A 27,147-nucleotide genomic window follows, 5' to 3' on the forward strand; every position below is an offset into this window, starting at 1 on the left:
CTGATAGTAGCTTTTATGTGTGGAAAATGTTGCAAATCCTGGTCTGCTAACCTTGCCTGATGAATTGTTGATTGCTTTCACATTAAACATGTGGGTTTCCTCTGTGCTGTCTTATGTCCAGAGTATCACTGTCCTCAGTGAGCTGCCATCAGTTTCTGGGACCTTGACCCCAAACATCAAAACCACTGAAAAAGAAGCTGCATTCAATGCTCTGTTATGCACCAGCAAGCTTTATTTTCTGCACATATGGATTTTCTTTTCTGAATCCTGAAAGAGCCAACTACAGAAAAATGTGATCTATTCATGTGGAAAACAATGCTTTCTGGTACATGAGGAATCTTGTACCAAGTGTAAATTCGTTGCCAGTGTTATGATTGCTTTCACATCCCTTTTCCATGATTCTCCAGTGATTTGCAACTTGCATCTGACACAGGACCCTCTCTTGGCAACCTCTGCCTGTCTATTGTCTGCTTGCCTTGGAACCCATACTGCTGCTAGCCTCACTCTAAATGCTTGCCTTTTAGGGTTCCCTGAAAATTGGCTATTCTTTCAGAATTGAGCCATTGCCATACCATGGGTTCAAGAAACATCTATCTCTCAAACAAAAGTGGAATCCTATCCATAAATATCCAAGTTCACTGTGCATCTGAATCCCAGCCTCCGTAATCCCATAACCAGTTCTCCCAATCTAAGAGCCGATGCCGCCATGCTGTACAGGGTGGAATGCATCAGTAGTACCGCCATCTTCCCAAATGATATAGATTGGATGGCATTTAATCAAATATCTGAGTGCCCATTGGTATTAATGTTCAATTGCTGCGCAATCAAGAGCCACTGCAGTCCATGTCCTCTTCTGATTGGATGTCCTAAACTGGTCACAGGTTCATCACTTGGGGTATACCTGGAAAGCGATTTCCCTACTTATGGTTAGGCTCTACACTTGCAGAATACACAAAGTGATGTTGTCTATTCCAGCCTTCCTCCCCTTTCCTTCTGCTGATGGAGCTCGACAATGATATGTGTCGGGTCTCAATGTAGGTCATTCCAACTGCGGTCATCTGATCCGTCAGCAAATTTCTGAAGCAACATGCTCTAACTTTCCTTCCAGGGGGCCTAACTATATGAGTTCGGACTCTCTGATGGCTGTATTTAGTTAAGTTTTTGTCTTAAAACATGTCTGTATGAATTGACTAGATTCCTTCCACGGGATGTCCAGGTGTGCAGTGAAGTTATGCGTGCAATCCTTCATGCTTTCAAGGCAGGTGTGTTGGTGTCAAATCTTTTGGGTAACGGTAATGTTGGGTGCTTTCTTGTGAAGCCTCTTTGTGTTTTTCACCAGTTGATGTTTATAGTATGCAAGATGTCTAGGTACTAGATCCAAGGTGCAAACTCTGCCATTGGCTAGTGATATTTTACTATTGGCTAGTAAGATATGGTGTACTTGTGTGTATGTATGTGTACAATTGCAGGGGTGAGTGACTTTTCTATCGGGGGCTAACAGATTGCAACTTGAAATCTTGCCCTTTCCTAGATCTCTTTCTTCAATTGTAAAGTTGTTTCTGGTTTCATTTGAACATGGCATCTGTTGTGGATTCGGCGTTCAATTATCTTGGCGGCATTGTTAGTCCGTTGACACTTTCTTCCTGATGGGTTTTGTTCTGCAAGGGAGAGGATTGTCTGGAATTTGAAGCACTGGTTATGTCCTTCCCCCAATCTCAATGCTTGGTTGCTATCAGAAGTCCTAACTATGCATTGGAGTGGTGTTGCACCAGTGGGGAACTCTTATTTATTGCAGGTGGAGCTACCATCCTTTCTTTGACCTGCTTTCCGCACTCTTTTCTTGACGTTGCTTCTGCATAACCGTTACTATTCGCAGTGCCCTCCATCTGCAGGGGCTGTTTGTTGTTGACTGCACGTCAGTTTGCTCTATGTAACTCTGCTAGGCCAGGTTGCATATGAACATTCTTTCAGCCACCTTTTATGTCATTTTGGGCAGAGAGTTCTCATGGCAGTGACGCATGGGTTCCTGGCAAGACAGCTCAGCTCTTGGATGTAACCTCGCTTGTAAAATGACCGTTTATTTATATAATGTGCTTCCTTGCTTAGTCCCGGTTTTCCGTGAGGTTGACCAGCCATTACGTTGGTTGGTCCCAAACACAAGACTGTCTCTCAAACATGTCACGTTGTGACGGAAGCGCAAACCCCCTACCCCCATTGTTATGATGCAAAGGCCCACATTTGGGACAGGACTACGGGAAGTGACGTTGGGCTAGGGAGGGGGAGGGTAAAGGAAGGGAAGTTCAGTTATCTGTACGATTGCATGCAAAAAGACATGTCCTACTTGCGCTGATCATTATACGACTCATTTGTTGAAGGCAGGCCTCGCCCCCGAGCAGTCTTCAGGTTTGGGCAAGGCCAGACAGAACACTGGCACCAAGCGAGTCCAGTCTAGGTTCCACTCATCAGCAGATGACGCTCACCAGAGAAAGTCTGTGGAGTTGCGGCCCACACGCTCCCGTGGTACCAACCGACAAGCCGTTGCTCCAGTCACAGTGAGGCACATGAGAGTACCATTGGGCACAGACTGTATGCATCGGCGGCCCGTGTCAGAGCCGTTACAAGGTATGGGGGGGGGAATAAGACACCAGTGAAACGTGGTGTGAGAGGAAACAGACAACAAAGGGCACAGACCAAAGGGGACCCCCACTCCAACACATTCACATGAAACCCGAGCACACCCCAGAGTCAAAAGGGACGCATGCACACATGGACCCTGCCACCCCAAGACAGCATGAGGGGCATCAATGGGCAGACAAGTGGGGAGGAAGATCCCCCTCAGCTGAATAAGCAGAACAGTGCTCCCATAGCACTATAGCACTCACATCATGTCAAGAGATCAAGTGGCCTCCACAATAGGAGGCAGCGCCACAGGACCCATTCTTTCCTCAGGTGGAGGAACTCAAATACTGCATCTACTACATGCATTTGATCTGCATGACATGAGCAACCTGGGGCCACGATGGACAATATGGCTAAGAGACTTCAAATTCTATATAGGAGCCGTAGGGCTCAACGATGATGAAAGGCTAAAAAATACCTTGTCCATGGCAGTCGGACCAGCGGTCAGGGACATTGCAGGAGAACTACTCAACCTCGAGACAACATCATTCTAGGACCAACATACAAAACTGTCAGAATACTTTGCTCCCCATACCAATGTCGATTATGAAGCACTGTCAATTCCATAGAATCTCCAACAAGGTGGCTATGAGATCCCATGTCATCGCCGGTTGTGATTCGTAAGAATTCTGGAAGACACTTTTGCAGAAGTAAAGGTTACTGGCAGAGATCCAAGCTTTGGCAAGCATGGAAGCGGCAGTGGAATCCCAGCTGGACAATTTGGGCAAAGTCACGATACAGCCCAAAGCAACTGAATCTGACACTGTCAACAAATTACACACCATCCCAAGCAGCCTGGCCAGACGTTCAGATGCCACATGCTTCAGATGCGGATATGAATACCCTCCCATGGAATGCCCGGCATTGGGACATAAATGCTCCGCTTGCGGTGGCGACAACCACTTCTGTGCCAAATTAAAAAACGCACCTCTACATCCGGCCAGCAGAAGATCACTCAGAGACCAATGGAAGACGATACTGTTGGGCCCACATGAGGCTGGCTAGACAGCGAATCCAGAAGACCTAAGCGGGATGAGCATGAATACAGCAGATCCTATGCACAAGAAGACCACAAGCTGTCCAAAGGTTCCAGACACGGGGGGCGCAGACGATACGTATGATACATTGACTTGCGGTCACCCTACTGTAGCGACTTGTCCTCGTTGGGTGATGACCAACACAAAAAGGGATATGTGTGGGCGCAGAACAACAACACAGATAAACAACATATCCCGTTCCTCACGCTCCAAGTCAATGACACCCCCCTGGAATTCCTCATAGATACGGTGGCGACCGTCAACATCATAAGCAAAGAAGCCTACAAGTCGCTTCACCGACCCCCGAAGCTCAAGAGATCCAGCGTTGATGTCTATCCGAACGGATCGACCTCGCCACTGCCATGCAATGGAGCCATCACCGCCATGTGTACACACCAATCTCACACCATGGAAATCCCAATGCATGTACTCAAGAACAAAGTGAACAGCAGATGCATTCTGAGCTTTAAAACAGCTGTGGAAATGGTCCTCGTACACATCCTATACCAACTAATGGCTCACAAATACTTTGCAAGGCCAGAAGACATTGAGACCATGTTCCTAAAGTTATTCCGGGGATTAGGAAAGCTCAAAAACCGAACAATTCAATTGCATATTAACCCAGATATCAAACCTGTCACCCAACACTACAACCCGTTAATATATAACGGCCAGTTGAAGAAGAGATTGACAAACTAATGAAGCAACAGGTCATCGAACCACGACGGGACCCAATCCCCTGGGTGTCACCCATAGACACTGTCCCAGAAAAATCACTTTACGGCTCCATTAGGCTCTGCGTGGTGTGCGGAACTCATGGTGGCAACAGTAAAGACAGGGACAAGCGATCAAAGTTCAAGGGTGTTTATTAAACTGCATGGGTAGGTTGGATAAACACCTAATCCATACCTAAATCTAAAATGGGAGCAAGCTTCGACAATCAAACAATAAAAAGGAAGTGCTAGTGGTGTCTTGTCAAATAAAAGGCCCTCTACTAAGAAAAACCTATTGCCAATCCTTACGCTAAATACAAAAAGAAGTGTGGGATAATGTTCATAAGAAAGAAGGAAGTGTTCACAGATAATAAGTCAGGATGCGGTACTTGGGGTCTCCCTTCCCCACTTATTTAGCACAGGACAAGGTAGGAATTTGGAGCACACCACACGCTCAAGCTTTCCCAGCACAAGCTAACATTTGCACTCTCAGCAATCAGGGCCGTCGGTGGTTAAGACTATTTTCTACAAAATGATGTAACAAAATAATAAACAAAGAGTTCCTTTATGCTTGCACGATAGGTGATGCCTATCCCCCTTGGACACCCCTCTTCCAGGCACAGATCCCTTTTCAATTTTTAACCTCCCTACGCTGGGTTCACTATGGATTTCAACACAATCTTCTGTGTTTCATTCATGAATCTTAATGTCTCTTTAAACAGTTCACTATGGACACCCCTCGGCCGGGTACACTCTTGTCAACACACTGTATTTCAGAACTTTAGACTTTGCCCCTTTTATCGGCATCCTTCTTTTGGGTTCACTCTTGCCAATCTTGTCATCGTAACTTTCTCATTCAACTCTTACGATGTGGGATTCAACTCCCTTAACTTCACAATCATCTGTCGGTCAAAGACTTTTGACTTTACAGAGGATTTTACAAGACCCCTGTATGACCACTTTGATCCCCTTCTTGCCTTTTCCAAGGCCTTCTGGTTATGGTACTTTCAACAATTGGGTAATCGGCCAGAGTTTCCTGAGTGAGCAGCCACCTGGTGCCGGACTCCTCTGTTGCTGGTTTTCCCCCTTTTCTCATCAATAGTTCTTTTAACCTTTTACAGTTCAATTAGCCGTTTACTACTTTTCGTTGAACACAGTTTTGTTTCTTATCGACTCTCTCCTCGACTCGCCGGCTGTGATGCACCGCTTGGCTTTCTTTCTCTTTGTAGCCAAGGTTGGTACTTCGGCGACATGCATCTCTCCCCTGCTTAGTTATCAGCAAACGAGGATATAGTGTACCAATGACATCTGCTGCAACAGATGCCGGCTATTGTTTGCGGTCGTACGATTCCTTCTGCACAGATTTCACAGGCTTTGGTCGGAAAGGGCAAGGTCGCTTATTTCCTTGCACCGTTCTATTCCTCCTCTTGAACTACCGTTCAAGCTCTCTCGTCATCTGGTCTGCCTTGCTCATATTGCGTTCTTGTGCTTCACCTTTTATCACTGTGGGGAAGTGAAAGGGCCGTCAGGTGTGTGCGGTTCTGGTCGAGTGTTAGTCCATCATCCTTCGTAATTTGCAAAAGTGTTCACATTAGAAAAGGGGGGGAAGTGTTTGTGTATCCTATGTGGAAGGTTGGGGAAAAGTTGTCTTAAGAAGGTAGATACCGCGTCTCATCCGTCGGTGTCCCACTTCCACTCCCTGAGGGCCCTGAATCCAGGTGAACCTTCCTCACTGGTCCACCCCCAGGAACTGTATACAATAACGATGGCCATACCCTGGCCACCTGGATGACAGACTCCTGGGGACTAATCAGGGAGACACCTTCAGGTTTCTCACAGTGAACAGGAGGAGAGCAAACAAAGCTATTGAGTGGGAAAGACACGAAGCACCCAGGATAACAGATATTATCCATCTACTACATGGTGCCACATTTTTCTCCAAACTGGACCTCACAAAAGGATATCATCAACTTGAGATTTCCCCTGAATCAGGCTACATTACAACCTTCATAACCCGCATGGGACTATTTCAATACAAGTCGCTCAGTTTTGGCATCTGTCTGCCATTGAAACCTTCCAAGACAAGATCCACAAAGTTATTTTCCATGTCCCCAACTGCCTCAACTATTTGGATGATGTCCTTGTATTTGGAAAGACTAAGGAAGAACATGATGTAGATCTTCACCGGGTATCTGAAGCACTCAAAGCAGCTGGATCGACCCCTAACAAAAACAAATGCTAATTCCAGAAGGGTTCGCTCATGTTCTTCGGCACATATCCGACCCTAAAAAAGCACCAGCACTGAGTACCGCCCAACCAACCACAGAAAGTTTTGGAGCTCCACTCATTCCTAGGGCTGGCGAGTCACTGCTCAAGTTACCTCCAGGATTATGTAGTGATCCGCAATGCCCTCCGCCTACTCACGTGGAAGGACCAACTCTTTGAGTGGACGGCACACTGCTAACCAGCTTTTGAGACCACCCGGGATATCATCTCCAAGGTCGAGGACATGGCATACTTCAATGTAGAAAGAAACACTGAAGTAATAGTTGATGCCAGCCCTGTTAGTCTGGGGGACATTTAAATGCAGCATGACGTCACAGACTCTAACAACATATTCATTGTGAAATACGCAAGCAGGAGCCTCCCACACACTTAACAGGCATACTCCAAGGCAGAAAAGGAAAGCCCGGAAGTGGTCTGGGCCTGCGTATATTTCCATCTCTTCCTATATGGCAAGGCTTTCACCGTCGTCACAGACCACCAGGCTCTCCTGACAATCTATGGTGACCCAAAAGCAAGAATGCCACAGAGAATAGCACGGTGGAGCTTGAGGTTAAATGAGTACAAATTCGACATCATACACCGTCCGGGCAAGGAAGACAACCCAGCTAACTACCTGTCAAGACACCCTACAGGACCGGAGCAAGCGGGCCCCTCCATCGCGGATGCATATATCAACTATGTGATCCATCACCTGCAGCCCCTACCAGTAGACTGGGCTGCCCTGGTGAAAGAATCAGAGCAAGACCCTGCCCTCACAATAGTGCTACACTGCATCAAAGCAGGAAAGACAGACCACCTGAAAAATCAGGCCAAAGGAGAACAAGAAACAGTGAGTGACAGAAGATGTCTGTATCTAGTTACGGACGAGATAACCATCATGGATGACCACATCATCATGAAGGGCTGCAAAATGGTAATACCAGAAGCACTTAGAGAAAGGACGGTCATGCTGGTGCACGAAAGGCCATAGCGGGATTGTTTACACAAAACATCTCCTAAGACAGAAAGTATGGTTCCCCAAACTAGACACCAATAGTAGAAGACATCATAGGCCAATGCACCATCTCCTCTCAAGTGGCCCAGCCCCCTCATCCCAACCCCTTGCAGATATCTCCATTTTAGGAAGCAGTCTGGGAGGACCTTTGGCCCACAATGAAATGGAGCATATGTACTATTACTAATTGACGAGCAATCACGGTTTTCAGATGCCCAGAGAAAAGAAAGATGAAAGACCGAGCAGGCTCCCGGCGAGGAGCGAAAGAGTGTGATATAGATGTAGGAGACCAAGTATTAGTGCATCAGTGAAAAGTGAGAAAGGAAGACTTCCCTTTTGCACCAGAACGATGGAAGGGAACCATGGTAACCGCAAGTCGGGAGCAGCACCATTCCATAACAGGAAACTACTCCCACTTCAAGAAACTTCTGGGCACAGCACCCCCTACCTGGTAATCCTCTCGAAGCAGTCAAAGTGACCTGTTCTCGGATGACTCGTATCTGAGGGACGAAAAGCAGTCATAGGAAGAGGACAGCAGTGGAGAATCGGATGGTCCACACCTGGTGAAGGTGCCTAGTCTGACGACGCAACCTCACGATGCTGCATAAAACCTCAGAGACTAATAGAAGAAATGGGGTATACTGTAAGTTGATCAGTGATGTAAAAAAGGGAGAGATGTCACGTTGTAATGGAAGCGCAATGCCCCCCCCCCCTCATCGTTATGAGGGGATGGCCCACGTTTGGGCCAGGACTATGGGAAGTGATGTTGGGCTGGGAAGGGGTCGGGGAAAGGAAGGGACGTTCAGTTATCTGTATGACAGCATGCATCAAAGGCGTGTCTTACTTGCAGCAGTCATTGTATGTCTCATTTGTTGAAGGCAGACCCCGCCCCGATCAGTCCTCAGGTTTTGGCAAGGCCAGTCTGAACACAAGGCTGCTCTCATTTATTTTTTTGGATTATCTTGTTGTTTTGCACTATGACGAAAGTGTGTATTGTATGATAACTTCTCTTTCTTTCCTAAAAATGTTATTTTGGAGAGGTGTCTGCTGTGCTTGCCCTGATAATCTCATATGTACAATATATACACCCCCTGATACACATTGGCTGTTTTTCTGGCATCTAGTTCAGCATAATAGCCCCTCTGTGTGTGCATTGACTCTTCTTGGCCATAGGAACGCTCATGGTCTTCTGCATTCCTAGGTCTGGATTTTGAACTCTGGCATTTCACTTATCCTTTGCTCTTCCCCTCACTGTTTTCCTCAAACTCTCTCTACCCACAGGTGTGTTATGGCAATTACTTTGACGAATCGATGGGGAGTTGTGTGTTCCTGTGGCAAATATAAATGCATGTGGGTAACTCTGTACATATGCATTCATTTGATGAGGCTGATGCAGGGTTCATGGAGCCCTCTTTTAACATTCCAGTTATTTTGTAGTCCAGTCCCTATTTTAAAATTGCATACCTGGACTTGTAGTAGCTGAACCCCTGCCCAGGCAGAAGTTAAGCATGCACCAACATGTGTTTACTCCCTCTGTCCCCACATGCCTTCACCACCAGTGGTCCCCCGTGATGTTCCGTTGTGCCCCCCCTTCTCACATAAAGGAGTTGCCTGTTTTACATGATTCTTCTACCTTGCTTCCCCTCCCCCCAATTAATTCTCTCCTCCCCCCGCCCTCTGCATCCTACCTCTGCAGGAGTCTGTCCTGATAAATTCTGGTTTCACCATCAACGCCTTTTGCCAATGCTTGGATTTGACTTTTATGGGCTTCATTGACTCACGTGCATCACCCTATCTCAACTCTCATGCTGGACTTCCCCTGCATCTTGTACTCATGGTGGCCCTGAATCATGCTGTTCCCATTTTCATCTTGAATCCTGGCTTGCAACATTATGTGTGACTACTGACTTCTGCAATTGTATTCGCTCTCCACTCTTGCTTCTCCACTCTTTTTGACTGCTCACTCACTGTTCTCTCCTCCTCTCCCTTTCACCCTTTCCCTATCTCCTCCCCTCCTCCCCGTACTTTCTTCTATGCACTTACTCTATCAGAATTGTCCTTGACCTAGTATGATAGCAACCCTATTGTCTCTCCCCCCCTACTTATTGTCTCCCCCCTCCTCCAGCACTATCTGAAATGTCGTCAGACCTAGTACGTTAGTCACTTGTTTTGTTCCTCCCCTCCCTTTCTGCACCCCTCTCCCTCACCTTTTGCTAATCTCCGGCTCTACCAGAAATGTAGTCAGGCCTAGTACAGTAGTCGCCTGTCTGTTTCCATTTCCTTCCCACTCTCCCCTCCCTTGCTTATCTGTGTCTTAGCTCTTGCACTATCTGAAATGTCGCCAGGCCGAGTACGATAGTTCATTTCACATTCTTATTGTTCATGGCCTGTAAGAATGTCATTGTATTTTCCCTTGTTCCATCCCTTGCCTTGAAGCGCTTTGAAACAAATTGCGTATAGGCACTATATACATAAACTATCATATCATATCATATCATATCATATCATACTGGGTTTATATCCGAGACTAAAAGTCCCAGAATGCAAAGTTAAAACCCCAACTGGACTAGTAACTCTCGATTGGAATAGGGTATACATATATGTATGGTATGGGTTCTTCTGGAATTCTATATGCAATACTCATTAACAGAGCGATCAATTGCTGGCTGAAAGCACCAGACTTAAAAGTCTGACCAAAAGCATAAGGAAAAACACATTACAAGTGTTATTGTCTTTAAAGACCCGATGTGGTTTACTTGTTTAAAGGAGAGGGGTAGATTGTACTACGATTGGTTTCCTTGCTTACTAGTGCTTCCCCTCTGCAGTCAATTTGCTGAGTTAATGTTTAAGTAACATTGAAATATAGTTAATGTGTGCCAAGTTTATTGGGAATGTATTCAGGTAACTGGGCTACATTTGTACGAAAGTAAATTCATAAAGAAACTGTAGACCAAATACCTGGGGAAAAGTCAGGGTACTAACAAAACCTGGCAAAAGTGCTAAAACAGAATTTTGACGTATTTTATTTGCTGTACATTTCAAATATTCGAGAACCCTTGCGTCCCAAACTCAGCCGGCCATCGACCTCCTTAGATCCAGAAAAAAAAATCTACAGGCAACAATAAGCTGATTCCACCCACAACAATGAAAACCTCACCATTTTCTTCTCCTTTTGCCTGTCAATGCAAAGTAAAGCTCAGATGGAGAGAAGGCAGGATAACTGAGCACTTGGCCCAGCCTGGCATAAGAGCCGGCTTTGGTTCTCACCGTAGGCAGCTCAAGCAAGACAGAGCTAGCGGGTGAGATGAGGACGGCAAACATGGCGCAGCGGCACAGCACTAGGTGCAAAGAAGGACAGGAGGAATTCAAAGAAGTACACTTACAAAAACATCTTAAACACAGGTATATTTCAGTTAATAGTGTGCTTGAGAACTTAAATGACTTTATGGAAATAAAGGTTTAGGGTGATTTGCTCGAGTACATTTCGTCGAAAGAGAATTCATCGATTTTTTTTTTTGACAAGTTGATTTTGCACCTTTTAAACCTCCTACATTATTTCCCTACACCCCCCACATATATATGCGGCTAAATCCTTTGCAAAAAACGCAGCAAATGATCCTTTGATGAAATGTATTGCAGTAAAACCTCCCATTCCAGCAATAAACAGAGAAATAGTAAATATAAATCCCAAAAAGTAAGTCCTTTGTTTACGAAGACAGAGCCGTATTTGTTTGATATTGCTGCAAACCCCCGAACGGTTAAATACAGATCAAAATGATGGCATTGACATGCCACAAATCAATTATTTTCCAGACTATCGATGTTGCCATCGAACGTAGTGTTGGGATCAAAGAAGGCCAAGAATTTGTTGGCAAAACTGCATGCAGACCCCAAGTTGAGAGGATGGCACCTGCGAAATGTGGGCACGTTCTATTTGGCACATTGTTGCCATATGTTCTGAGGGAGATGGCCTAGATCTGAGCCAATGTGGCTGTGTATCAAGAATTGACTAATGCAATGGAGGTGGGTCATTCCTTTTATTGCCAACACTTACCCAATGTCTCGCATACTACCTGGGGGTGGGAGGGCAAAGCATGGGGTGCATAGTCACCCAGCTCATGTTACCACTCTGCCCGCATATGGGTCCACTGGTTAGCGGCTGTGTATCAAGAATTGACTAATGCAGTGGAGGTGGGCAATATTTTGCACTACTGAATGTGAACCTAGGGTAACTAATTCTACTGCCCTCTAGGCTGTGAAGTTAAACAGACACATGGCGGATTAAGGGAAAGCCCTGGATACCTAAGGAAGCATCGCTGCACGGAAAACACTTGAGTGCGACAATGCGGTAACAAATCCATTGGGAGGAGTGTTCACATTTCATTGGAGACATCTTACAGAAATACCCTGAAGCCCCTTTAGTACGGCACTGCTTCAGGGCCCATGGAAAAAAAAACATTGTGTATACCACAGACGAACCATGGGGTTGCAATGGATAGCCATAGGTGTCAATCATCATTATAATGGTGCAACCTGAAGCTGCCAAGAAGTCACGTGCAGTGAGGCCAGACATTGAAACAATCAGCTAAAGATGAAATGATATAGGGTATATAAGGACCTGTCTCTGAATTATGTAATGCTATTTCCTTATAGCAGTAACAGCAGCTATGAGCAATACACCAACCGAGCCTGGTAGGCCCGAGCCAGGTGAAGCCCTATTAAGAGGGCACAGTGCCATCACTGACACTACCTAACGCCATCCCCCATAGAAGATGTTATCACTATTATCAACCCAGGACTCACTCTGGGGTGCTAATAGTTGATAAGTATTTTTTTCCATTGGAGAGGGACTGAACATGAATGGCACTTGCAAAACCTCCATGGAAAAATACAAAGATGATCTCCATGGAAATAGTCAATTTTTTATGTCCATGGTGGCTGGCAGCCGAGCCAACGCCGGGACGTAGACGAAGAGCAGGTAAGTGAGGTTGGTTGTGGAGGGAGGTGGGTTGCAGGAAATATTTGGGACCTGCGTAGAGGATGGAGAGGGGTGGGAGCGAGGGGGCACCCAAAGAAAAAAAAATGTTGATACCCACGGGTGTACGGTTGGCTTTGTGAATGTGGGCAGTCACTGGCAGATTCTTCCCACGTTCCCAGCCACCAGATTTTCTGAGCACCTTCAGCCAGGTGCTAGTGGGTTTTGAACCATGCTCAGCTGCCATTTGCATGTCCTCCAGATGCTCTAGTGTGGTTGTGGTTGGTGGAAAGGAGAAATGCAAGATAGTTTTGCTGTTGTGTTGATACATGCAGACCACAATTATCCTGTGGTCTAGCCCCTTTTTGCTGACCTACACTTTCTCTGAATGAATTTTCACCGAATTGTTTTCCCACCTTTTTGCCACAAAAGCATATGGTACGTTGGGGAAAGGTATTTATGGGGTTGGGGTTGAGGTGGGGGTAGGGGTGGGAAGGGGGCTTTGACAGGTCTCCCCAAATATTTTGCAGTAAAAAAAGTGAAACAAATCAGTAAAATAAAACGCTGAAAGAGTAGGCCAGGCAAACCTATTTGTCAAGCATTTACAGAATCATCTGCATGTGGGTCTATTTCCAGGAGTTCTGTGTCAAGAGCATAGAGGCATCTGTGCTGGAAAGGGAGGCTTGTGTGCTAACCGTGCTAGAATGCATTGGTCCGAGGTATGAGATGTAAGTTATAGAGGTGCAGTGTTCTGATGTTTGATGTATGTCGGGTAAGGTGTTAAATTGGGTTGCATAGTCGATGTGCGTATTGTGGGTTGTAACATAGAATGTGTGTGTGTTAGTGTGGTTCTGAGCTTTAATCCAGGTCAATGAGAGACCACAATAGGCAAACAAACCCTAAACATGTAGAAGATTGAAAATCATAACATGCCATAGCAAAGCATAAAAACGCATGCAAGTCATAAGCAATTAGAAGCCACAGAAATACATGAAAAGGCCGTACAACCTTTGGTTCTGATACCAGTGGCCTTTTGGATACAGTTCCCATTTCACTTTCTTACATTGCCACTATCATACTCTCTCTCTCTCGGTCTCTCTCTCTCTCTCTCTCACTATATATATATTTATATATGTGGTGGTGCTGCATCAAAAAATTGCTACCTGTGCAGTAGTGCTGTACTCTGTGCTGTAACACGCCAAATATCCTTACATCCTTACAGTGTTATGAGATATTTAAAACTAATAAACACACAGCATCCGGGACTGTGGACTGTCTCACATCGATGCGGTAACCGGGACTTACCCTGCTTAGCTTCAAAGTGAGGAAGGGCCCACCCTCCTCGGGCCATGCTGCTCTAAGTTGTCTTGGAACTTGGACTCATTTATAAGCAAACATGGCTTGGGGATGGCGGCCTTTTCCTTGCTTTGAAGCTAAACTGGGAAGCAGGGTTGGTCTGGTTACTGCATTGATCGGAGACCCGGATGTCTATCATGTGATTGTTCACCCCTGACGTCACTGTAGCTGTACAAATATTGTTTCAAAAAAATGTTTTTCCCTTTTCCGTGCTGCCAGTCACCAAGAGACCGGCCATAAAACAAGGGTATCATGCTGCTCAACCAAAGTGTATGATCCTTGACAAATAATTTAATTTCAGTGCACAATGCCTAAAAACATTGTGAGTTCTCAAAGTCTGCCATCTTTCATAAATAACAATACCACTGTCAATACAGGTCAAAGTCAGTCTGTGGTTCATGAGCGTCTTTTGTGCAATGGTTTGCAAGTGTTTTCAAATTTAGAGTGGCCTGGGAGTGTTTTAAAATGGACGGTGGGACCGACCGAAGGCCATGGCTAGTGGTCTAGTAGTGTTCTAAAATGGGCAGTGTGCATGGCCGGCATCCATAGCTAGTGGTCTGTTAGTGTTCTAAAATTTCGAGTGGCCATTGCCAAATGCCATGGCTAGTGGTCTGGTAGTGTTTTAAATGGATTGTAGGCATGGCCAAAGGCTGTACCCTTGGGCCTTGGTCAAAGGCCATGGCTAGTGGTCTGGCAGTGTTCTAAAGTATAAAGTGGGCACAGCCATAGGGCATGGCAAAGTGGTGCGGAAAAAATCTATGGAATAACAAAACCCTTGAAATTCAAGGTAAAAACGTTAGTTGTATTGATGTTAAGGTGAGCAATACATTGCAACAAAACCTTTGAAATTCAAGGAAAACACTTTAGTTGCAGGGACATTAAGGTGAGAACGTAATGCAACAAAACCCCTGCTATTCCGCTAAAGCCACCTTAACGTAAATGTGGGAAGTCTTGGCCAGCTTAACTTGGCATGTTTTTTATCGGGCCACTAGCCATGTCCTTCGGCTATGGCTGGTGGCCACGTCATTTGAAGGAAAAAATTTAAAAATTCCCAGAGTAATATTTCGAGGCAGCCACTTGTGCATGGATCTTTCAATTTCAGATTTCACATTAAGGCCTTCATAGTTTAGAAAATGTTTACTTGGTTTGCGTCTTGAACAGCTTTTAGCATGGGGTTTTCCCTTAGGAAAAAAAAATGTTCAGCCCAAATAGCTCAAAATGTTCCGCTTTGATTTTCCTAATATTTTGCAGGTGTCTAGATTTTAGCTTGAATTGGTACTCAAAGCGAAATGTGCAGCCTCAAAGCCAGGGAGATCGGAGATGGCAATTTATTGGGAACACGCAGCACCTCCGAGGCTGTTCTCACCACCTTGGGTAGTTGCATTTGGCCTGGTATATTTCCAAAGTTCCAAGGCTGAGAAGACCCTCTTTGCCCAATCCTTATAAACTTCCACATTAAGTACATACAGTGTTGCATCCTCCCATCATTACACAGTAGCCTGTAACAATTGTATGCACGCCACTTAGAGGTGGTCACAGGAGGAGCCACCAGACACATGTTTACCCAATGGTCACTCTAACCCATTATAGAATGTATATGTAGTTCACCTTACTAACCAACCCCAAGTCCTGTTAGGTTTTGTATGATGTAACTTCATTTTGTGAAATCACTTGTTAATAAAAGGTGGAGGACAGGCTCAAAGGAGGCGAGAACAAGTGTGGAGAATGCTAAATTGTTCATGCTTCAATCCCTGTCGATGAAATTGTAATAAAGACAGAAAAACTTTGTCCTGTGGCTGGGTCTTCCATTTTTAGGTGCAGGGGATTTCCTCGGCCCAGTTCTTCTTGCTTGTAGTTGGGAAGATTGACATTGATTCCCCAGCACCTGTATTTCATATACAACATGTGCATCCTCCCACCCACGCTCACACACAACACAACTCCATCTGGAATAGCCTCCTTACCTCTCTCAGACTAGAGCCGGACCACCTTAAGTTTTGTAAACTTTTCAAGACCCTAGTTTTCTCTACCTCTTTCCCACTCTTCCTCCCTGCTGACTCCTCCGCTGCCACTGAGACTGGCGGCCTGGTCCCTTACGAACCTAACAGGCTACCAAGCCTTCCCTGAACAGTCCAAACCTGCATTCCCCCCTATCAGCATTGCCATAATGCCCCCCCTTCCTATTAGCACCCCCCTGAGTCTCTCTCACCCCCATCCCAGCACTTCGTTGGTGGCCCTCACCTCTGGCCCACCCTTAGCACTTCCTAGACCCAGGGCCAACCCTATGCCTTTCTTGCACTTCTCGGTACTACACTTGCACAATACGAATGTTACAAGGCCTAGTAGGACCGTAATTGTTGTTTATTGCTATTTGCTGTTTTTTTCCCTTGTCCCCTCCCCTTTTGCCTTGTGGCACCTGAAAACACTCTTTGTATTTTAAAAAACATACACTGATCGACCATAGCATACACATTCCACCATACACTGAGACTACGAAACACAATTGCAGTAGCAATATTCATGGCATTACCATAACCACACACAGCATACAAAACTACCCCACTGCAGCCCAAATATCTTAAAATGTAGATTTTCCTAATATTGTGCAGGCACCTAGATTTTATCTGGAATTTGTGCACTCAAGACAAATTTAGAAAATGGACTTGGCCAATTTTGGGATAATAACGTTTGACATCTATCTATGTATGGAGCATTCACAGAATGAATGCACCTTTTCATACAAACTGTACACAGACAGTATGGAACAAAGGTACACTTTCAATACAAACTGTCCACATAGCATATGCGTTTTTACAATGTCTACATTACACAATTAACAGCTCCTAGAAACCCGCCTTAAAGGCAAGTTTTTAATTTGAGTTTTAAGGTGAAGGTATAAATGTACACTTTCAATACGAACTGGATACAGAGGGTCACTTATGACACATGCTCCTACAACACATGGTCCTATGATACACACTCTAACGACACACACTCCAATAACACTTGCTCCTACAACATGTGCTGCTATAACAAACACTCGTACAACACACCCTCCTATCATACATGTGCCTACAACACGTTGCTGCTACTGCACATGTTCCTACCACACAAGCTCCTACCGCAGACACTCTTATTATGCACTCTTATGACACAATCCTACGACATTCACTTCTACAACACATTGTCCTATGACATGCTCCTATGACACATGCTCTTATCCCACACACCCTTATGAAACACACTTTCAACACACACTCCTATAACACATGCTCCTACGACATGTGCTGCTATGCTCCCACATCACACACTCCTATCATACATGTTCAAATGACACACACAGCTACTATGCATGCACCTACATAACATGTGGATGTATGGCATGTGCTGTTACATGCACCTAAGACACATGCACCTACAAGACATGTTTATTTTAATTTATTTATGTAATTGTTTTTTTCATAATTTATTTATTTATTTTTGTATTTGTAAAGCTCCTAGCAGCCCAGAGGCACTGTTTCAAGAAGGTCTCTTAGTTACGACAGGTACATGGAAATGCATGGTTTGCATGTATCAGGTGCTCAGCATGAGATCAAGGGTAAGAGTTATACAAATAGTCTTCTTTTGATTGCTTTTCTGAAGGCAGTGTGGGATTCCATATTTCTGATTGTGGGAGGGAGCAGGTTCCAGTTGGTGGCTGCTAGCACCTGGAAGCTTGAGCCGCCTGCCCGAGCTTTGTAGCTTTTGGGAATGGTGAGCCGGTTGGTATAGCTGGCTCTGGTGAGTCTGTTCGCGGGGGGCACTGAGACATTTGTGGGTAAGTGCGAGAGTTTTAAAGAGGACGCGTTCCTTCACGGGGAGCCAATGGACCGAGTTAATGCGAGTAATACCGTACCTGACTTTGGTTTCTAAGTTTCTTGCTTCCAAGACCAGTGCACATTCCTACCACACGCGGTCCTACCACACATGGCCCTACTGCACATGCACATACCAGACACACTTGTAGGATACACACTCTGATCTGAAAAGATTGGAATACAAGTGAATTATAAGACTTCCTTGTCCAATTGTGGTAACATGGACGGAACGGCAGGCTTATCGCTGCAAGGTCGTTGATTGTTGGTTAGTTGCAACACAGCAAAAATACAATTATTACCCTTTGATAAAAGGGACTGTCCAGTTAAGGATGTATAAAAATATCTACATTATTATTACTATAGCAGACAGTTCTTGCACACTACAAATACGACCCACCCTGTAAAGGAACACATGCGGTTCGATGACTCGACTGTCTCGAAAATGTCCTTAAAAGATGGACGCTGGATGATGCTTGTGTGGCACTGCTCCTAACTTCTTTGCAGGGCTCATGTCCTTTCAAGGGAGATGGTCCAAAGCTCAGGAGAGTGATTGCAGGCAACAGCCTTGTCCTTTGTCCAGACGCTCTCTGGCACTTTCCACCTAGGAAGCTTGCTGGCAGAACCTAGCAGAGCACACTGTGTGCTGGCTGGGTACCGGTTCTGGAGCTGCTGGATGGGTCATCCGAGTCCGGTATCTCCCTCCATTCCCTAGGGGATGTTTAGGGGAGGGATTTTGCTTCCCTCTTGGAACTCCTGGCCTTCCTTCATGGGCAAAAGATGTAAGGTAGACTGGACCTTCAGCCCGTGTCCAAATGAGTCCATCTTCTTACTCCTTTCGAAGTAATTGGATGATCGGAAAGCGAGTAGTTCAGCCCTCTCTTAAAGACAAATGGGCCCCAGTGATTGATGCAGGCTAAGCCTACCTTAATGAATCAATCCTGGGTCCCCACCAACAATCTTCTGTTATGCATGAGGTCAGAACCAGAGTGCTCTGCAACAGGACAGAGAAGGGGTGACAGCACATATCTAAATGCCGACCCATGCTCCTGTCTGTTATAGATCAAAGTGTCTCTCTGGTTAACTGAGCACTCTGTGACTCTTGATTAAAGTGCAAGTCTCCCTTGAAGTTTGTGATGGGAGTAGACTTCCTGTCTCTCCCAAATCACATCCATTGTTGCTCTGAAAGGGGTCTGCTCTGGAGGGACACCTGCAGTAACTGCTGGACCCAGACAAGCCATTCACTGCCTTTCATACAGAGAGGTGGGAACTTGCTTAAAGTTGACACATTGCATACCAAAGGGGTGTTAGCCCCACCTTTCCTGTTGTTTGTCTGGGAACCAAGTCCCCCTCACCAGGCTTGCTTCAATTATCTTATTAGTATGCACTGCCACCAGCCGGATTAGACAAAAGGAATGCAGAGCCTTTAATATTTAAATTAGGTTGCCCATGGCTGCAGGAAGGTGAGCTTTTCCCCCTTCTTGAGATGCTTTGATGTGATGTAGCCAGGGCTGTCACATTCCAGCTGAATGTCACAGAGGAAGATGGTGCCTGCAGGCTGTGTCTTCCCGGAGTACACGTGGCTATGCATTTTGTGCAGGAAGCAGATGAAATGTGCGTGGAATGACCTTGCATGATTCTCAGAGGCTGATCTCCCATCATTCATTTTCATTAGTAAAAAGAATCAAAAATGCCCAGGCGAGTGCACTCTCCCCATGTGGATGGTCGAATTCCACAAAGTATGTGTTTTACAGGTGGCACATTACAAAATTAACATTGCCTGGAAATTCACATCAGAGACAGGTCACAGTTGACATTGATGTCAGTTTTAAGCTGATGGACTAAATGTACACTTTCAATGTGAACTGTCCACAGAGCATATGAGTTTTACAGTACGTACAATAAACAATTAATAGTTCAAGGTTATGGAAGAACTGTACAATTTCAAAACGAACTGTCTACCGAGCGTCTGAATTGACTTTGATGTCAGTTTTAAGGTGATGGAATAAATGTCCACTTTTCATAGAAACTGTACACAGAGTATGCACCTATGGAACATGCACCTACAGCGCATGCTCCTACGACACATGCTGCTACAGCAAAAGCCTACCGCACAAACCTTTATGGCACGCACTTACTGCACTCTCTTACAACACACACTCTAATGAAACACAATCCTAATACACATGTTCCTACAACACGTGCTGCTCCAACACAAGTGATACTACAGCACACACTTCTATCATACATGTTACAATGACATTCACACCTACTACACATGTGCCTACTCCACATAGCATTTGGGCATACGGCATGTGCTCTCACATGCACCGACAACACATGATACTATGACATGCACTTCAACGACATCTGATCCTATAACATATGGCACTACAACACCCACTCTTACAACACATACGCCTACTACACATGTGCCTACTACACATAACATGTGGACATACGACACATGCTCTCAGATGTGCTTAGGGCACATGCACATACAACACATTCTCCTATGACACATGCTCCCATGACACATACTTATACGACACATGCTCCTGACACACACACACACACACACCCCCTTACGACACACACTGTAAATGCTCTTATGCCATACACACAATTATTGTACATGCTCTAACACGGGTTAGAATTACAACAAAAACTCAGAATCAATGTAACCGTAAAAGTTTAAATTATTTGAAAAAATATTTATTTTACAAGAGTTAAGTTTACACCAACACAAACTTAAAATGTCCAGACATCAGAAATAATAAAGTTATGGTTACAGTACAAAAAAACTTCATTAGTGAATAAAAAATAAATATTTAAATCAAATATCATGGTAACCTTAACTGATCCAAACACTTAAAAACATACAATATTACCAACAAATTATAACAATTTCACATATAAAGTATTTGGATATAATGTTAAATCATTCAAAGGTACATTAAATGTACAACTATAATAAATGTTAAAAGAAAGTATGAAATATTTTTGAAATGCAAAATTACTACAAAGGCATAATTCCTCCAAAATATTGCAATTAAAATGAATACATAGAATATGTTCTAAAACAAATCTACAATAACAAAATATACATTAGCATTCAAGTTGTATACTTTACATGTACAACAATGCCAATTAACAAATAACTTTATACCTTAATAAAAATACAAATGTGCATTTCATCATTGCAAATACGTATAATTTACTAAACATAACATTATAAAAAATAAAACATACACAAAACCAATAGAACATTATTAAAATATCATACAGTAAAAGCTTAGTAACACTTACTTCTACATATAACATTAACATATACACAATATTAACGTCATTACACTAGGCATAAACAATGCAAACATTTAATATGTGTGCTACATTAAAAGTAGTAAATAATGCAAACTGTAAATACTAACAAAAGCAGCCCGCATGTAATGCCCATTAAAAACATAAATAAAAAGCAAGTCTTTTGCCAGACAGAACAAACTAATGATACCATAGACAGAATAGGTATGCAGTATCTTTAGCAGCTGTTGTTCCAGGGATAGGGCGATGCTGTCAGGGATTATCATACGTAAATGTGTGATCCCTCTCACAGGGGTTGTCCTGGAGCTGGAAAGGAACCGCCTTAACAATCAACAGCTATTTGCACTACAAAAGGGGGATGAAGCAAGAGTGGGCAGACCTTTCGGAGCAAGGTGCAATTGACTGATTTGTATCCTAATATTTACACTGTTTCTCAATCTGGTATTATCTCTGGGATGAGTGTCAAAAATTTAACTTGCATACTTTTGAAGCTAGGTCAAAAAACACAAAAAGGTGAATGTGTTGCATATGTGGGCTTATTTCGGTTACCTGGTTATTCTCTGCCTTATTACGCATGGGCCCTTCATGTGTACCAGGTTGAGCCTTGCCATACTTCTGCTGGCTGATCCCATCTTCATGTTTCCTGTCCTTCTTTGACACAAAGGCCTGACATGCTCTCCCCGTTTACCCTCACCTCTTCTGTACCTTTTCCCATTTTGTCTGAACATGCTCTGCTTTCTAGTAACACCCGTGCCCATCATTGTCTCCATCATTGCCCATGTCTTTTCAGTACTATTTACCCTTTTTTTCTGGGCACGTATTGCCTTCATGTGACCTACCTTGACTTCAATGTCTCCATTATGGGGAATTTAGGGAGGATAGCTCCACTCTCTAAAGCCTCATTCTTTGAAGTGCACTATGTGCAATTGAGTAGGATCCCACTACTGTCTGAAGTCCTGTCCCTGTGTAAGTCATGCTTGCCCTGCTGTGGCCCATGATGTAGCAGGCCATGATAAAGCAATTAACTAATGAACCTGTGTTCAAACATCTTTCAACAAGATGGGGTCGAGGGTATATTGCAATTCATATCAGTATACAGACATCGGATAAAGAACACCCGAAAGGCTCAATAAACAGCTGCATTTCCCTAGTATAAAATAGTGCATGGACAAAATTGGTCACACCTTCAATTTGACAAAGCAGGGACACAGCCTGGGAGTGAGGACTTGGAGGTGTGACGGCGATATCTTGCTTTTACAATGGTACTGTCACAAAATCCAACCATACTGGGCCTCCATACTTCATACACATACCCAGTGTTCTGGGAAGCAAGAGTTCCATGGGCAGTGCCAGCACGTGGTTTGGGAGGGCTCAAGCCCTCCCACTTTGAGTCAGAAGGTAACACTCTGCTGTGAGTCCCAGTCTGGGCTTCCATGGCAAAGGGGTGCAACAAAAAGAGCCTGTTACATTTCTCACCTGAAGGAGCAGATTTACATTTAAACAACCATTTATGTCGCAACAGCAAATGTAGAGAGGCAGAGGACAAAGGTATGCCCAGGCGATATCAACATACTCCCTGTGATGAGGCCAATAGCTTAACTACTGGGCTTAGTGTTTAGATGGGCCATATCTCCAATGATTAGCACCCCTTTTGGAAGTAAATGGTCTCCGAACTAGGGTGAAAGATGCATTTTGGGCCAAAGGATGACATAATAGCTCAATAACGCCCTGGGCTCAGAGGAAGCGGAAGGAGCAAGGATCAAAAATGTCACCCAGCACCCATCCCCCCTAGTACCCCTCCCAAAGTTTGAGTCTGGCTCTGCCCCTGAAGAGTATGGATTCTTTAATACTTCTTTTCTGGGATCAATAGTCATGCCAGAAGATGGCATCCTATACTATTTGGTGGTGGCCAAAAGGGAAGGCACTACCCTGTGCCAGGTTGCCCAGATAGAGTTGGGGGTGGAAAACACACATGAAAGGAAAGCATAGGGAGGAGTGTTCCAAGGAGCAGGGTTGCAGATCATGACCCCCCCTGGTACATGTGTCAGGAAAAACTGCTGGCAATGAAGTGATTCGTCTTGTGTGTTATGTCATGGTCTGGGGGCACCCAGATGCTGGGGGCACCCAGCGGACAATAGGCTGCGGTCACACAGCAGGACCTCAGGCAGGGATCACACTACAGATGTCAGGAGCACCCGACATGACATCCAGGCTGGGGACACCCAGCAGACACCCAGGAGGGGTGGCCCATTACATTGTGCTCGTCAGGGCCTACACGTTCCAGGAACAATGTCCTGGTGTCTTCCACAGCCCATAGTACAAGCCCACGTCTGTAGCTGAGTAAATTGTAAACAGGAAATGCTGTTGCAAATGTATTTTAACTTTCACTTTAGGTGTGTTTGTGATTCTAAAATTTCAATTAAAAAGTACTGTGACAACAGGTACAATTTGTGAGTGTGTATGCACATCCCAGGACTACACAACCCAAAGATCTTGTGACACAATTAAATTCAGAAGCAGTAGGGTTTAACGAGAGGGAGTCCAAAAACAGGGAGAACTCCGTGCCAAGGAGCGTGCCTCCACCACCCCCCTTTTACCAAGAAGTGCGAGCAGCACGAATCCATTTGCAAGAGACTGGAAAGAGACGGAAACAGGAAGTGTACTTTTTCATGCAACAAAGTTATCGCTCAAAACACATTTTCTCTAGCCCACTGGGTACAGCTGAAATTACAGCCGTGCCTGAAGGTCGGGTGCACTGCCCCGCCACGCAATAATAATGTGGGAATGGGAAATTGCCTGGTGGTTTGCTTTTGCAACAGCTAGTGTCACTGAACTGCAGTGTGTGATTGTTGTTCTGAATGCCCTGATCACAGCGTTATGCACGTTAAAGACCTTTGCCCTTTTGTTCCCCAACAGGGACTATAATGTGAATGAAATCAATTACATGTACGCGCAGTATGTGGCCACCACCATGGAGCCGCTTAATATCCCCGACGTCTGCAAGGATAGGCGATTTCCATGGACAGTAAGTAAACACATTGTGGGCCTGGAGTATAATCATGTTTCATTTTCTGATCAATTGTTTTCTAGATTAAAAAGTTAATTGAGATTGTGCAGAGGGAATGCAAACAAAACACCACCCTTAATAAATAAACCTTGCCGGTGAATAGGTCTGATATATGTAGCTTCGCAGAGACAAAGTTCTAGCATACGTTGCGACTAAGGCATTTTAGTTGATGAGATTGCATACCTGAAACTGAGTAAAAGTGACTTGAGGGTCTATGTTGGAGGTTCTTAGGTCCTCTGAAAGCTGCAGGAACCCAGGAAAACCTTTGGTCTGTGAACGTTCTCTACATCTCCATTGTGGACAGGTGAGGCACAGGGTGGAAAAGAGAGAGGCTGCAATGGTGGGTGTAAGGCGAGCGATCCACCAAACAAGATGGCATTTCTTATTACCACATTCTGAATGAGGTCAAACGAGCAGATACAAACTCTGCATGTTTTTGTGCATCTGGGATCTTTTGATTAGGATTTCATGGACAGAGGAGACCGCGGAGCAGGACATCTGCTCCTTGTGTTAGTCAGCTCCATGCAGAGAAAACACCTAGATTTCCGCCTACATCACATTTTGATGTGAGCAGAGAGGAGGGCATCACTTTTGACTGTACCTTACAAAAGAGTAGGCAGAGTTAAAAGGAATCCAGTGAAATGATGTGTACTATATTGGCACAAGGCAGTGTAAGGAAGGCATGGTATCAAAGTAAGACAGACACAAGTGACCACAGTTCAAGGGTGTCTATTGAACTGTATCAAGGGTGTGATAAACACCTATCTAAACTTCAATCTAAGATGGGAGCAAGCTAAGACTATTAAATAATAACAAGGAAGTCCTATTGGAGTCGCGTCAAAATAAAAGGGCCTATACTAAAAAAACCTATTGCCAATCCTTACCACTAATGTACAAATAGTGTAGGGAAATGTTCATAAAAAAAAAGAAGTGTTCGCAAAATGATGTCTGCTCTTCCTTCCCCACGTTTTCAGCACGGGACAATGCCGTTCACTCAAACATAGCACACTCTTGGGCTTCTTCAGCACGAGGACACAGTTCTATTACAAGCATCAGGGACTTCTATGCCCAAGTCTCTTAAGTTATCAAAAGTCTCTCGACTGAGAGGACCTGATGTATCAAACAAACGAAAAGTTCCTTTCAAGTATTCAAGTAGGGCAATTCACTCTTCAACATGGATCCTCCTCGGCCGGGCTCAGATCCCTTTTCTATCACAATCTTGTCTCGGGTGAATCACGGTTCACCCCGGATCCCCCTCAGTTGGGCTCAGATCCCTTTTTCCACAATTATTCTCCCTCAGCCGGGCTCGGACCAATTACAGTTTGTATTAGCTATCGAAGACTTTTGAATATGCACATGGTTTGTCGTGACCCGTTGCAGGACCTTTGATTTCACAGTTCACAATTTTACACTCTTATCAGAAAGCGGGGGTTCCCTTCCCTAGCTTTCTCTCGGCATCCCTCCGTCTGTTTCAGGCTTGCCTTTATAATCACAGTTCAATTATATTTGTGTAGCTCATCACATACACCTTATTCTCTGTTCTTGGCACATTTCTTCATACAATGCTGACGATTACAACCATGGGTCTACCACAGCCCGGGTCTGCTATCATTCTCCCAGACTCACCGGCTGTGCTGACTTTACTGGAGCGACTTTGTTGTAGGAGCTAAGCACAGTACCACGGCGGCGATCACAACTCTCCGCCTCGGTTGTTGATGCATGAGAGCCCTGTATACCTTTGACACACAATGCACCTTTCTTCAGCTTTTATTCCCGGTCCTAGGTTTCTTATTCTCGAGGGCTCGTGAAAATATCATTTTTCTTCCTCTGAAAAGGCCAAGGGCAATTCCCTCCTTGAAACCCTTCCTGGTCTTGCCATTTTTCTCCTCATGTTAAACTGCTGTCTCAGAACCGCTGCTTCCTTTTGTGTTTTGCCTTGCTCCTAGTGTGCTTTCGTGCTCTGCCTTTTATCCGTGTGGGGAAATGTAATGGAAGTCAGGTGCATGGAATTCTCAGTAATTGCCTGACTCTTCCTGACCCTTTTGTTGGGACATGTCAGGGATACGGCTCGGTGTTAGCCCGTTTTCTCTCACAGTGAGCTGTCTGTGAAAAAGTGTTTGTGTCAGGAATGAGATGGGGTTTGAAATTCTAGGTGTCCTACCTGGTAGGATGGGGAAAAGGTGTTAAAAGGAAGGGGATACTGCGTCTCACCCTCCGGTGCCCCACTTCTACTCCATGAGGACCCCTCATCCAGGTGGTCCTCCCATACTGGTCCATCCCCAGGAACTGTTTCCAATAGCGATGGCCATGTCCTGGTCACCTGGATAACAAATCCCCGGGGACTAGCAGGTCAGACGCCTTCAGGTTTCTCACAGCAGCCATTGGAAGTGATCAGTGCTGTGCACGCATGTGTGCACTGCTGTGAGCCTCGTGAATGTTGTGCACAGAGCAAATAAAGGCATAAGAATCCAGGGATAGACCGGATTCCCTTGAGTTATCCACTCCATGCAGAAAATGAGGAAAGTTCAGTGCATCAGACCCGGACATGGATGTGGTTGCGGTTCACGACCACTGTGCCAGATTTACACAGTTTATCCAAATTAACCAGTTACAGTGTATCCTGTGTGAAAGCATAATCTGTCTGGCAGTGAAAACAAAGAAGAACTGATCAGAACAGCAGACGAGTTATGGTGAAGACAATACATTGTTGTGCATAGTTGGAATGAAGAATCTAAAGCCATGCCTTTTTGCACAGGGCGGCTGAAAAAGGAGAATTATGTTTTGGGTGGATGAGAGCCAATTGAAATGAATGGACAGGTAGGAGGCTAGGCGGGTGCATGAATACATTCCAAGAAGGGTTATAGG

General features: G+C 44.8%; 1 protein-coding gene across 5 annotated transcripts in view; it reads left to right on the plus strand.

The window, feature by feature from the left end:
* Positions 1-27,147, plus strand: part of PDE5A (phosphodiesterase 5A) — a 959,918-nt gene that overhangs the window by 610,556 nt on the left and 322,215 nt on the right. For all 5 annotated transcript variants that reach the window (XM_069630677.1, XM_069630678.1, XM_069630675.1 and 2 more), the window contains exon 8: positions 24,132-24,240. In XM_069630677.1, coding sequence (XP_069486778.1) covers positions 24,132-24,240 — 109 coding nt within the window. The remainder of the gene's footprint in view (positions 1-24,131; positions 24,241-27,147) is intronic.

Source organism: Ambystoma mexicanum, chromosome 6q (assembly GCF_040938575.1).
Source record: "Ambystoma mexicanum isolate Mex_15411 chromosome 6q, UKY_AmexF1_1, whole genome shotgun sequence".
Lineage (NCBI taxonomy): Eukaryota > Metazoa > Chordata > Amphibia > Caudata > Ambystomatidae > Ambystoma > Ambystoma mexicanum.